Source organism: Micrasema longulum, unplaced genomic scaffold, assembly GCF_059751315.1.
Source record: "Micrasema longulum isolate JH-2025_06_02 unplaced genomic scaffold, ASM5975131v1 h1tg001379l, whole genome shotgun sequence".
NCBI classification, from domain to species: domain Eukaryota; kingdom Metazoa; phylum Arthropoda; class Insecta; order Trichoptera; family Brachycentridae; genus Micrasema; species Micrasema longulum.
Genome location: NW_028278565.1, coordinates 351,728 through 366,773, shown reverse-complemented (window position 1 = coordinate 366,773; position 15,046 = coordinate 351,728). Strand labels below are relative to the sequence as shown.

Sequence of the window (15,046 nt, the reverse complement as noted above, 5' to 3'; positions counted from 1 at the left end):
TTTTTTTTATCATAAATTTAATCTTTCCTTTTTTATCTTCAGTAGCCATAAATTAAATTCTGCCATAATAATTTTATACGGGGTACAAAATTTAAACAAAACTTTTCCAAACGATTATTATTGTTTCAGTCGTACCAGGCTCCTCCCGCCTCTATCCATCTCCCTCTTCACGGTCATGCACATTCCACACAATGTGTACGTCTCCCTCGCACTCGCCTTATCTTCCTAAACGCTTCTCCCTCTCGCACTGCCAAACTTAAAAATGCCGCCGCAATATTCCCGAATCAATACCTCTCCTACGAGGTCACGTGGCGTACGCCAGCCAATCGGAGGACGGGAAACTTCGCTCCGAAGGAACACAAACAACTCGCCGCCAGTCTGTTTGCGAACAGCGAACGGTGAACAAGTGCCCCGAGTTCCGTCGTCGTCCGGCACCGATCGCCGCGTGATATTGACAAGTACGAGTACGCGTTCGCGCGATGGTAACAAGTGTCCCGGAAAGTTCGTGAGTGTCCCGCGAGTCTGTCCTGGCGAGCGTCGGCGCCGCGCATCCCCCGGGAGGGGGGGGCCATGTGAGGGCAGCGCGCGCTCCGATGGGCGAGCAGCGGGAGCTGACCGAGGTGGGCTGGGAGACGCGGGGGCGCGCGGACGCGGGCGCTCCGCGCCTGTGGCGGCCGCCGCTGGGCCCCGCGGGGCCGCGCGCGCCGCGCCCGCCGCGGCCCGCGCGCCCCACGCACGTGTCGCGCCTGTACCCCGAGCTGCTCGCGCTCATCTTCTCCTGGCTGGACGTGCCGGACAAGGGCCGCGCCGCGCAGACGTGCGCCGCGTGGCGCGAGGCCGCCTACGCGCGCTCCGTGTGGCGCGGCGTGCAGGCGCGCCTGCACCTGCGCCGCTCCAACCCCGGCCTGTTCCCCTCGCTCGTGCGCCGCGGCATCCGGCGCGTGCAGGTGCTCTCGCTGCGCCGCTCGCTGCGCGACGTCGTGCTCGGCCTGCCCGAGCTGGAGGCGCTCAGCCTCGCCGGCTGCTACAGCCTGACGGACGCGGGGCTGGCGCACGCCTTCTCCTCGGAGCTGCCGCGCCTGCGCGAGCTGGACCTGTCGCTGTGCAAGCAGGTCACGGACACGTCCCTCGGCCGCATCGCGCAGTTCCTGCGCAACCTGCAGACGCTGCGCCTCGGCGGCTGCTGCAACGTGACGGACACTGGCCTGCTGCTGGTGGCGTGGGGCCTGCGCCGGCTGCGCTCGCTGGACCTGCGCTCGTGCTGGCACGTGGGCGACCGCGGCATCGCGCACCTGGCCGGGCTGGAGGGCGGCGCGGCGCGCGGCACGCCCGAGCTGGAGCAGCTCGGCCTGCAGGACTGCCAGCGGCTGACGGACGAGGCGCTGCGCCACCTGGCGCGGCTGCCCGCGCTGCGCGCGCTCAACCTGTCCTTCTGCGTGTCCGTGACGGACGGCGGCCTGAAGCACCTGGCGCGCATGCCCGCGCTGCGCGAGCTGAACCTGCGCGCGTGCGACAACGTGTCGGACGCGGGCGTGGGCTACCTGGCCGAGGCGGGCTCGCCCATCAGCGCGCTGGACGTGTCCTTCTGCGACAAGGTGGGCGACGCGGCGCTGGCGCACGCCTCGCAGGGCCTGTTCCGGCTGCGCGCGCTCGCGCTGAGCGCGTGCCAGATCTCGGACGCGGGGCTGCTGCGCGTGGCGCGCGCGCTGCCCGAGCTGGAGGCGCTGCACATCGGCCAGTGCGACCGCGTGACGGACAAGGGCCTGGAGACCATCGCCGAGAGCCTCACGAGACTGCGCTCCATCGACCTCTACGGCTGCACGGCCGTCACCCCCGCCGGCCTGCGCCGCCTGGCCGAGCTGCCGCTCCTCAGCTCCGTCAACCTCGGCCTGTGGAACTCCAGCTGATGGGCTGCGTGAGATCAGGCCGGTACTATCTCGCCGCGCGAACTATGACGTTTATTTTTCCTTCGTGAGCGATTATTTCGTTTCATTTTCTACATGGCAATCTAACCCGACAAGAACGATTAACAATAATTGTAATTCTCGCCGACTACTCCCGGCAGTCGAGTCTTCCTACTTCCAATTCCGAGAGTGTCGTTACAGCGTAGCTCGTGACGTCACCGCGATGTCTGCAGATTACTTAAACCGGTTTCCGCTCGACTGGCTCCACTCGGAGACTCTTTCGAAACAGGATTGCGCCGTTTTTGTAAAATTTACAGAATGATTCGAAAACGAGAAATCGGTTGACGATAATAACTTCCCGAAGCTAAACCCGCAGCGGGCGACTCTCGTCCTGGCTCCCGACCGACTCGCGGTCGAAAGACTACATACTGATTACTGATTGCTGTATAATGTTAAGGTTTCCAAAGGATGGATAGGATGAAGTAACGAGTAATGACTCCGAACTCTGACGTGAGTTCTGCCATAATAATTTAATTTGTTAACTCGCATGCTTTTATTTTAGAATAATATTATCTTGTTTATTTTTTAAGTTTTTATTTGAACTTTATCTAAACTCATCAAGACTGTTACGTTAAGTACGCGGTAGGCCAGTTTTATCTTCTTATCATTGTTCCGCAAATGCCAATTCTCAATTCGCGTCCTCGGTTTTAAGATCGAAACGTGTAATTATGTTTTTCCTACCGAGGTACCTACACTTGATAGGAAAAACATCATTACACATTTCTATTCATCTCAGAATTATCATGAAAACGTCACTCGGCTACTCAGCTACTCAGCAGACCTGTACATATCTAATATTATGCGCAAGTTTTTACAAAGCCAGCTAAATCCACAGTTTTTTAATGCAGAACGTAGTTTTTTACACTTTTTCACATATTTTCTGCGTTCTTCGTATACTTTTTTATGAGGATATATTGTTATTTGATTTGATTATTCGTGGAATGATTTGGTCGCGTGCATATCCATTACATTAAATGGGCAAAATTTCTATACATTTGAATAAAACTCTTGCCAAACAAGCCAAGCTCGGTAATATTATTGAAAACTTTACCCTCCTTCAGAAGGCGCCGTACGTTTTCATTCGTAACAATATGTTGGCCTGCAGAACAATGAAGAAGTGTGTGTTTAGGAATTAGTTGAACAACATTTCATGTCTTCGCCATAAACAAACATTTACCAACCGTAAACATCCGATAGTTATGAATTTCATAACATTTTTCTTGAATATTGGGTACCTAAAACATGCCTATCAGCCATTTTACTCATTTGCGAATATTTTGCGCAGAATGATCGTAATTAAAATGTTCATACTTCTCTCTTTAGGTCATACATACGTGTTATTTTCTAGTTCTCGGGATGCCACTCGGGCCGTAAAGAGGATTCGCGGTCTGACTTTTAATCACGAAGACGTATTTCTTTATAACTTGCCGACACAAAAAATGTCATTCTGATACTCTATCTTTAAAAAAACCAAAATTGGTTCAGTTTTGGGACAGGGAATGCGAGACCTCGATTTCGTCAATTTTAGTAAGGCATAATCAGTTCATAAAGTGACTTGTATATTCAAATACTTATTCATCAAATCGTATATCCTCTTAATGTGATATTTTTTTTAACCTTCACTAGGAAGTAGGAAGGTAAAGTTAGGAGTCGGCTTATATCGGCCGACGCTGCTCATCCCCACAGAAGACGGATCAGGGTTTTACCTTCGTCGAACCTTAGACCCGCGGGCATTTCTCGGAGCCTCCACTTAGGGACAGAGAAGACGCGGAGTTCCGCCGCGATCCAGCCCAGCCCATCTTGGAGGGTTTAAACCGGAGAGAGTTCATGCTTTCGGTACCCGAAATATATAGAAACGCTTTTTGTCAGTCATAGTCATAACCGTAAGTTTATTTCGGTTATTCCTTATTTAAAATTAGAATAGAAATAACCGGCCTCGAAAATGTTAAATGACTTTTTTTATCTTACTTCAATAACAATTAGTTTGACTCGGCAAGTCTTTTCCGGTCTTCCATATTTATATTTTGCAATTGTAATTATGTAGAAAGCAGCCTGTCCACATTTTTTGAAAATATGACATATTCTTCTTCTCGAATTCAGGAAGGTCAAATATATGTTCTGCTTAAAACAGCCAAGCCGCTTTCATACAAAACACCGTAATAACCACCTTCTGAAAATTTCACGATGTCAAAATGTCATAAATATGATAATCACCCCTTATATTTAGAGTTTCTATGAGGTTTCATTCAATATTATGGCTGTCGTTAAAATCATTAAATCTGGTCAGTTACATAGTTAAATTCTTTTCGTTTCATAAAAAAAAAATGCACGCATTATTCATCATTTTTTGCCCGGGTCAAAAACATTCCAACTGTTGCGTAGATTTGATTATTCACTCTTTTCACAAAGGTACTGCTTTCTGCATAACTACGTTCAATTGATACATACTCATAAAACGATATTAGTTCTTAAATTAATAATGACAAGCAATTAAATTAAATTGTTTCAATAGATTAGATTACGAAAAAAACATCTGGTAAATGGAATTAGGTTTTAACGAGAAAACATTTGAACAAAATGACTTACAATGGGTTTTTACACACGCTAACTTTGAAACCAACTAAATCGCGAGGGATTTAACTGCATATTTTACTTGTTTTCTCCAATTTTGACATTTAGAGGGTTTTATCAACTATTTCTCCGATTATTTCCACAGCCGAATAGTTAATAATTAAAAAATGATTACAAGAGATTAAGCCTCATCCGAATATTTCAACGAACCAGTTATCCTCGTCGCTACTGTGGAGCGCTCGGTCATACTTCGCTTCTCCAATCGTCATGCATCCTCGCCTGCTCCGTAAAACGGAACGCAACACCTCGATTTTTAACGGTCAGACTTCGTAGATATAAAATTTAATTAAAATCATTGTTTAATGAATTAATTTCCCTTCGGTTTCAATCGCGGGACGGGTCACACGACGGAATGAGTTGGCACCGTTCGGAGGAAACGCGGTCTGACTTCTTTGTACGAACGTATTTCCATATTTCCCCCCTGGCTTATAGCACTAGAGCACTTACGCTCTTTAGATATTTACAATTGGCGTGTCCCTGTCTTTTTATTTTGTTGATAAATCGTTTCGAAGTCAAAGTCCTCGAAGCCACAGATACTACTAACTGCACGCCATTTCCCAGTAGGGGTAGGCAAAGAGGATGGACCGCCACACACGTCTATCCTGACACATTCCTAGCTTCTTCCACATTCACACATCTTGTCATACATGCTCTTCGGTTGTGTCTGTTTTTGACCTGACCAGACTTGAGATTTTGATTTATCTGATCATGCCACGTCTTTCTACCATTCATTCTAGTCATATATATCTCTTTTACCATTCTTTCGTCATCCATTCGTTCTACATGACAACCATCGTAGCGACAATTTCTTAATCTTGTCAAATACTTACACCTATCTCAGATTTGCACTCTCGCCTGTTTTCACCATTCGTTACCCCGCCATACATTGTGTTTCCACATATTCGTCTAAGCGGCCGCATTCACTCCGCTTTCATCCTTCCTCCGCCAGTTCCACGTTTCACTTCCGTACATGAGTGTCGGAACCATAACCCCATCGTACACTGCCGGTCTGGCTTCGATTGACATATTTTTATCAGCAATTACATTTATGCATCGCATATGTATCGAGTTCGATCATGCAACGAGAAATATAGTTTTATTTCTGTAGAAAAATGAAAAGTACTCGGGTAGTAAGTGTGAAATGTACAAGTTTATTACTCAGAAATATTGTTCATTCGCGTCCCTTCGCGTCCACGCGTAGGCGTGTTCGAGTATTACTATTACCTAGGTATTCTCGGGACTCGAGAATAATGAAAAATCCTTCATACGAGCAGGTTTTTTTGTATTTTCTTTTCTTAATATCGAATAAAGGGACAAAGGACCGCCAGAGGAAAGGTTCCCAATAGGGGCTATAGGGGCTGCAGGAATAAAGGAATAAATATATTTTGTTTAAGATTAAGGGGAGGGTATTTCACTTCCACCGGGCACGTTGTTCGTCCTTTACAATAATTCTGCACAGAACTCGGAAATGGCTCATTCGACCATTTTTCTTTAGCCAGCGCCGCGTTTATTTTTCATTCATTCATTCGTGTCCATATCCACACCGCGTGGTGCATAGGGCACTGCATTCGTAGGTGAGGTGATCGATCTTACGCTTCAGGTGTCAGTCCAGGAACAATAGAATATAGCAGTGTATCACCACCTAATTAATATTTCATGTCCACCCTGCCAGGAATCGAACCTTGGATCTCAAGCATGGTAGGCGAACGTTCCGTTCTCGTCCAGGATCTGGTTCTATTTCACGCACTTGACCGTATTCTTCGTCCGCCTGGACGCGGAATATGACTACTAGAAGAACAATATTTATATTCGGCAGGTGTAAATAGTAAAATGGAGGCTGTCGATGAGAAATCACTATTTAATACAGCTTTGATATAAAAAACTAAATAAATATGTGCAGCTGGCACATCACTGCCTACACCAACCGCAGCGTACCTTGATCGTTTCTGTTTCATGAAGGTAAGATGATCAGCCTTACGCTGCGGGACTATGAAATATTCTGGTGTGAAAACACTCTTAAATAATTTATTAGCATAAAAACACTTAAGTTTAAACTTGCCAAAAAAGAGTCTGGCTCTTGTGTTCAAAATAATATAAAAACGAAACGAAAATGCGTAACAAATAATAAATAAATAAACTATTTTAAATAAATCAAAATTGAGAATATGTAACATTTAAAAAAAAACTTATTACCCGAGACCTCTCGCGTGTTATGCGAACGCGCCAACGATTTGACCACGTTTTATAAACTGTATTTTTTTTGCTGTCATTTTTATACTTCATTTTTATTTTCTCTTCAGTAAATGCCCGAACAACATTAATCTTACATTATTCGCGGCGCGTAGGGCACCACTTAAGCTAACTTTATTTTTTTATTACCTTGTGATTCATCATCATCATCGTTTCCCCGTTTGCACCCGGTGGGGCATAAAGCGCTTCAATCCCAGTGTAGCTAGATCATTTTTGTTACACGGAAGGTAAGGCCACCGGTCTTGCACAAGTCCGGAGACAGTGAAATATTGCAGTGTTAAACCACCATTTAAACCAATATTTCACGTCGACCCTGCCATATTGAACCCAGGACCTCGAAAACGGTAGGGAACTTGTAATAAAATTATTAAAATAAGGTGGACTTATCTCCGCTCGATTTTCTTATTCGGGATTTTTACCTGAGCGTAGCCATCGAGCCAAAAACGCCCGTTCTGGTTCTCTTTTACACTCGGAACTGTACACAGATTGAACTGCGTACCTTAGATAGGATGACCAGTTTAATCATCAGTAATATTGCTTCTGTTGGAATGATACGAAGTGACATTTCCAATATCTCACTCTTAACTTAAATTTTCTTCTACATTTTTTGTTTGACTTTATCTAGAAAATTCGTTCCACCTCTTTCGTGTTTTAATTGTTTGATTTTCTCAAAGCGTGGTGCATTCACCCCGTTCCTCCTCCCCTAGTGAGCGGTGACCACCTGACTCCCCTCTGCGTGACGTCACGTCCCCCCTCCCTCGCGAAGGGGTCGCTAGTACTACTCGGGGTGCCATCTTACCCCTCGGCGAAAAATTAAACTACACGCTCTGTTTTACATATTTTTCGTATGAATTATCTAAAGTACAAACCCCTTTTTTATTACTCGTATTAAACTCGGCCCTTTTTAAACGAACTGTACTTTTTATAAAATATTTCGATGATTAAACTCTCGTTTGTTGCCTCTTTGTAAACAATCATTTATTATTTTTACTTTTCGGCTTAATTTTTTTTTAAATTTTCTTTATTCGAATGACGAACTCAGTTTTTCAAATTGTTTACAATCTAATTTATAATATCGAATTTATATAAATTCTTGCTAAAAAATGCATACAAATCAAATGAAGAACATCGGTGTTTTTTTTTTTTTTCATTTAAAATACTACAAACCAAACCAAAAATGAATTGTATCGTATTATCATTGCTACGAAATTTTAATGTTTTGTAATTTTTTAATTACTCGTGTGGTGACATCACTAGTTCTCTTCGGTGATTTGTCCTGCTCGGTGGGTTAGCTTCCCGAAAACTGGAAATCTATCACAACACTATCATCGGTTGATTTAGAAACACTTGTGACGTCATTTAAAGCAGTTCATTTTTAAAAAATGCTATTTACAGAAACTTCACCGTACAAATTAAATGCTATATTTTTAACCGCGAATAAGAAAACATTTTTTATATCCAATTTTCCGTAGTTGTCGAACTTACTCGTTGAAGACCTTGTTTTAAAAACAGCAAAAGTTCATTTTTTCCAATTTTGTTTTTATGATTCTCTGTCTCAAAAATACTGATATAATTCCCATGCCCCTCATTTAAATTCATGACTTTTTTGTATTATCTTTTTTTTATTGTCATAATTTTTAAGTTCATTCGAGAGCATATGCTACTGTAGCATTAACTTTTACTAAAAATATACAAAAATATTTAGTATAATCATTTATAGTGAATTCTACAAAGTTTGCGCTACTAAAAACAGCAAATGTATAGTTATTTTATTTAATATTTAATTATACGTACAACAATTTACGAGTTTAATACCGTACTTGAACCGAATGTCTATAATTTGCTTTCATTACAAGATATAATATAATAACCTCAGTAAAACCGCTGTAAGCAGTTAAACACACTCCTGAAAAGTTGTCGGTTTGTGTCAGTTGAGGTTTTTAAAACAAAGTCTTCAGTTGTATTTTCTGATTTACTTTGCTGAACTGATCAACTTAGCGAAATTTAGAAAACTGTATTTAAGTTAGTTAGTTTATTAGTTTTTTTACTGAAAAATTACCCCAGAACATGTGTTTAAGTAAGAGAAGGCGTATTTTGACTTTTGTGGAGTCGAGACTTATCGCGTAGTAAGTACTAAAACTTAGTATTACACAATAGGTATCCGCGTACACGAAATGGGCGCAAGGCATTCAAACAATAGTACTAGGTACCGAGTACTGGCTTATCAGTTCAGAAAACCTTCTATCGCACACTAATAAATTCTGCTGGAGATACGAGTACTCGGCGTATGCGTTCCTAAATCCACGTGTTTGCTCGGTACTTGTAAATAGGCCCATTTCAGAAGACCGCGGAACTCCATTTGGCACGGTAAAATTACATTGGGCGAATCGATTTTTATTGCATTAAAATTATATTTTTACTAACCAATCCATTGACTCCATTCTGATCTCCACTCCATTTCGTTTTGGAGGATTTTTACCTAAAGTAACTGCCGAATGCGTATTGTTTTAATTTAATGTCATTTTTGGTGTAGGCCTCGATGCCTGTGTTTTTTCCAAGAGGCATCTCCCGCGGGGTCGATTCCCGGCTGTCGATCCATCTCTTCGGCGGTCTGCCCGGGAGTCGCCCGCCTCGGGGTCGGCCGTGAGGGAGTCTGGATGGCTCCATTGTCTTCGCGTGCTTGTGCATACCGATGTCTTCTCCGTCGCCTCCCCCGCCTGACGACATCCTCGATCTTCGAGTTCGTTATTATGACTCGAAGATGCTTGCCAAATGTGCTCTTAGCGCGTTTTTTGTAATTATTATTATTAATTATTCATTCACATTAATTTTACCGTGCCGTGTGCATCTGGGCATTACGTGTGAAATACAAAGCCTCTCAACCTTTCTCGCGTATGAACTGCTTACAGTACTAACCATAACATAACTCGATCGTCAATTCTCAAAACAGGTAACGCGTTAGAAAATAAGGAATAATCTGCAGGAATTCACATTAAACTGACAATGATTTCAGAACAAAATTTTATGTTTATATTGTGTTTTATCCTTGTTACTATAATTATTTATTAGGCCGTCGTTTTACCTATTAACGCTTTTAAAAACTATCAATGTTTAGGATGTGTATACAGTCAGTATGCATATGTTGAGGTGAATATGACTGTTTTTTTTTAATCAATCTACAGCATTTCGGAAACTTTCGTGGATATTAAATTTCTTTTGTTGTGTATTTTTGAATGATATTTTTTATAGCTCGAAATAGTTGAAATTTTACAGAAATTTTATAGTAAATTTGACTTTACAGAGAACAATCTTTATTTAAAAAATCTCTCGCGTACCTGAAGGTTTTTCTAGATTTAGGCGGGTACCTACTAGTAATAAGTGATTAAAAAAATAAAATTCTCTAACAAAACGTCATGTCTTGTTTTACTTAGAGATCATACGATATATTATATTTTAAATTACTCGATCAGTTTGGAAGCTCATATTTATTTTCATCTATCGGCCGGTAAAGTAAGTTCCGTCTTCGCGTCTCGATTCTCGATACCCATTCTCTCGGTTTTTTTATTCTATCGAATGCGTCGTCTGGCAAACATGCGGCAGTTCACATTGAGAATCGCCGCTATATGTAGACCATGCGATGTGTACACATAACATCGGTGATATGAAACAGCTGAGCCAACAAGACCCCAATTGAAGGTTCACGATAACCAGTCATGTTCTGTTTTGTTTAATTGTATATTTAACACCGTTTAAATTCGAGACTCTGCACTCTGATGATGCGAGATATTTCATTTGTAGAAACAATTACGTAACTCTCAACTCCGGCTGAACTGTCATTTCTAAACTAGTCTATAGGGTAATGTTCTACGTGTTTTTTATGATTTTAAATTTTTATAGCATACACGTAGTGACGTGTCTCCGGTTTCAATCCTCCAAGATGTATCGGGTTCCGAGAAGCTCCGCATCCCATCTGCCAGTCCGTCTGTCGACGTGGCCCTCTTTAGGTCTTCCCGTGCCCTGCAGCTCTATAACCTCCTGCGGGAGACCCTCGTGACGCGCTATGTGCCCAATTCATCCCTTATAAATTGAACTAACTCGATGAACAATTTCAGCAGCATAGATTTTGACTTTCGTGATTGATTAGATTACAAAACGTTTATATTACGTACCTGCTACCTATATCGTAAAAACTACTACTACTACCATCACGCCATTTCCCCGAGAATGGACCGCCACACACGTCTATCCTGGCATACAATCCTAGCCTCTTCCACATTCATACAGCTTGTCATACATGCCCTTTGGTTCTGTCTGCTTTTGACATGACCAGACTTAAGACTTCAGTCTCTTTTAACATCTTTTTCTACTCTTCCATCTCTTGAAAACATGCTTCCCAGATACACAAATTCTTCTACTTGCTCGAGACACTCGTTGTTTACATTTATTATGCAGTCAGTAACCTCACTATCCCTTTCAAATACCATCACTTTTGACTTACTTTCGTTCATCGCCAATTCACTATCTATGCATACATCATACATTCTAGAGACTATCGTAAAAACAAGATTTTTTTTAATTTTCGTCTGTCGCGTGGCACAAATTGGTTTTGCCGTATTTTCGGATTTCAATTTTGGGCTCCGAGAATGCAGAACCAACTGAGACGTATGTCCACTCCAGTAGCAGCAGAAGGCAGAAGGCGAATCTCGGCGGTCGCCCTCGGTTGACAAATGTTCGTTATTCTGGTAAAGTTGGTCCGAGTGCGTTGCGAGCTGCGAGCTGAGAGTGACCAAACCGGTCTCCAGTCGGAGCCGCCGCGGCATTTCTCCTAGCGTCCTAGCCGATGCTCCGTCGCCTCTTGTCTCGTTAACCCCTCTGTAGAAAATTCATAATGGCCGGGTGATAATTCGATTTCAATTTGCAGTTTTAGAGAACACACCGACAAAACCTCTCGTACATTGATCGAGTTATCTAAATTCATCGCCATAAGTCGATAATCAGTTTGTATATTAAATTATCGAGGAAGTTTTAATTTTTATTTTTTTAATAGACTATCGAACTAAGCCAAAACGAGTATCATACTATCATCTCTATGACTTTTTGAAGTTATGAAATTTTTAAACTACTGCGCCCGTGACGTCACAATTTCGAGTCGGTGTTCTGACATTTAAAAGTAGAACTCCATAGCTGTCAAACAAAACGTTGAAAAACATGGCTACCCGAAAACCGGAAATCTATCCCACCAACGCTACAAGTGTTCCTTTATTGTTCACGTGATGCTGTGATGTTTCAAAGTAGTTAATTTTTATTATTAACATTTTTTTTTTTAATTACACACACTTTCGAGAAACTTGGGCGTACAGCTCTAATATTTACCGCGTGTAAGAAAACATTTTTTGTATCCAATTTCCCGTTCCACTGAACTTCCTCGTTACATTAATAAAAAAATGAAGTAAGTGTTTGTTACTCTGGACAGATTTCGGTCAATGTTTATTTCACGTTGATTCTGTAAATCTAATATCCGTTCAATCTCTGGGTGTTTCATTCGCCGTAACGGCCACGAATACATGAAAGTTGTTCAAACTATATTCTCCCGGTTGTAGCGAAGTGTTGTCAGTGTCATTACTTGTATTTAAGTTGTATTGTTTATTTGAATGTACGTATTGTTAAGGAATGAACTGTTACTTTAAACAGATTGTGATATATAAAAGTAGGGGACTGCGGTGATCATTATTATTTTAGTAATAAGACTCGAATAACACATTTCTAACACCAAAATTACATTACTTACGCAGAGAATGTCTCCATACCTACCATAGCCGACTACAATTTTAATTTTGTAACTTATAAATATTTATGCTTAAATATTTCATATCCTGTATACGTATAAAATAAATATGTGAATAAAAAATAAATACGATTGAAATGGACTGTCGCTACATTTTCTTATGAAACTTGCATAATTTTTATTTTCAAATACTTACAATTTATATTGTAGTTGTATGTTATATGCGAATACATTTTAGTACACGATATGTTAATTTAATAAATCTCATCGCTGGTTTATATAAGTTTTTTATCGAAATTTTGAATATAATAATACATGTAATGCTCCTATATCACAGTAGGCAGGTTCCTATAAATACCGTGTCATGTGGATCCGTGTTTTATGAGACTAAAAGGCGGATTAGGTTCCAAAAAAATTCGAAACACTTTTGTTACTAAAAAATATTTTCAATAATGGCGAATTTTTGTGTCAAACAATAAAAAGGGTCGATATGAGACGTAATTATTTATGTCCATGATAAGCCATATGTAAATAAATAATGTAAATTTATTTCAACAGATGGAAAACATTTTTGAGAAGGGAATATGGACGTCTAGGCATTTACATAACCTTATAACATGTCATTGGCTGGTTTAAGTGGCCATTTTACGTTTAAACATCCACATTTCCTTAACTCTTCCATCTGTTGACTTTTGTGAAGTAAAAGAGCTGAAACCTTTATCATGTGGGTGAGAGTCATCCGGCTGAACCATTTGCCCTGCCCTCCAACGCCTTAAAACAATTTTTCAATTTGTTCTAACTAATACGTGTACACACATCATGTAAAAAAGCGTGCTGCGAGAAGCCGTGTTGTAGGAAGGTTTCCGCAAAAATTTTATCGTGCTAGAGCGAAACCGTGTTATAGGAGGGTTACCTGTACCACCATATTTTATGTATATTATTGTATGCAAAATATATTATCACAGAACCATTGAGGATGTAAATTAATTACTAGTCAAATGAAAAGACAAAATATGTTTTGTACCAAAATAGATATAATAAAAGGAAATATTTTCTTATCCATCTTCTATTAACACCATGTTCAGCTTGCGCCCTTTCGTCTTGGAAATTTTGTCTTATTTGACTACTATAATATTATGTATATTGTACCTCTTATTTAACGTTATTTTGTTTATTTTTGTATTCATTACTTCGTTTATTTGTTATATTCCATGTCTATTTTTAACACGATATAAATAATATACTCTTTATTCTGACTTTGAGGGTAGTTCATAAATTCGCATTACATTTTTTTTTTAAAAACACCGTGTTTAACATTTGTCCTATGTTTCATGCAAACTTTCAATTATTTGATGCGTCAAAAGTGAATCAATACAGATTTTTAGTGTTTTTTTTAGTTAAAGCCCAAATGTATCCCATGCGGTACTCCTTTCTTACTCCGGGAATTTATGAACTATAACTGTTTTATTTTCTTTTCGACTAACCCAATATAGCAGATGTATACAATGAATTAGGAGCAACGTTTGAATATAAATAATGTTCAATAAGCTTGTAAAAATGCTATGATATGTAAATATACGATTAAGAACTGTAAAATGTTAGTGTCTAGATAGGCCAATGTTTATAATGTTATATTGTAAGTAGGATAATCAATTTTTCCAACTTTGGTGGATATTTCCTCCTTCTACCGCAAGTTTAATGGCACATTGTCATTCACATTGCCCGAAATGCAAATAAATATTTTATTTGTTAAAATATAATATTTTATTTTAAACTTATTTCTTCCTTTCCTGTTCCTCTTCCTGATTTCATTTTCAATTCATTTGATGCGTCCATGTACGTTACAAAATATGTATTTCAAGGCATACATACCGCAAGAAAAATTAGTACTCTAACAGTAATTAGAGTCGTTTTCAGCGCGTTTGCTTACGATGCAACAGGATTCGGGTTCGATTCTCGACATGGTTAACATGAAATGTTTATTTGACTTGCACATAAAGCGTAAGACGGTTCATCTTACCTTTATGGAACAAAAAACGATCAAGAAACGCTGCTATTGGTGTACCAATTTATTTATTCCTGATATTTTTTGCGAGGGCGCTGTACAGCAAACATCCCAACACGTCCTGCAGCTACAGAACGCATATTATTATTATTATGGATAACTTATACAGCGCCATTTTCGTAGTATAATACCTCAAAGGCGCTTTACAAAGTGATTATATAAAAGGTGGTCGGGATTTTAGTTACCCGCTTCCAATGGTTATTTCAATAATACATAGCCAGAAAAAAAACCTGTCTCGCAGCTACAGAGTGCACGGACGGTTACAATCTAGGCCTCGTTTACATTTTTTAAAAGTTACTAGGAATTATTTTTAATAAATATTTAAACATAAAAACGTTTGCAGAATGAATC

The 15,046-nt window shown here is 40.6% G+C and overlaps 1 protein-coding gene across 1 annotated transcript; it reads left to right on the top strand.

The window, feature by feature from the left end:
• The first annotated feature begins 458 nt into the window (after window positions 1-458).
• On the top strand, window positions 459-14,385 carry Ppa (F-box and leucine rich repeat protein partner of paired). Its single transcript, XM_088235471.1, has one exon. The coding sequence runs from the start codon at window positions 594-596 to the stop codon at window positions 1,905-1,907; it is 1,314 nt and encodes a 437-aa protein (XP_088091597.1). The 5' UTR covers window positions 459-593; the 3' UTR covers window positions 1,908-14,385.
• The last annotated feature ends 661 nt before the right edge of the window (window positions 14,386-15,046 follow it).

Excerpts from the sequence above, each read along its gene's own strand:
- Ppa (XM_088235471.1), top strand. The coding sequence starts at position 594 with ATGGGCGAGCAGCGGGAGCTGACCGAGGTGGGCTGGGAGACGCGGGGG.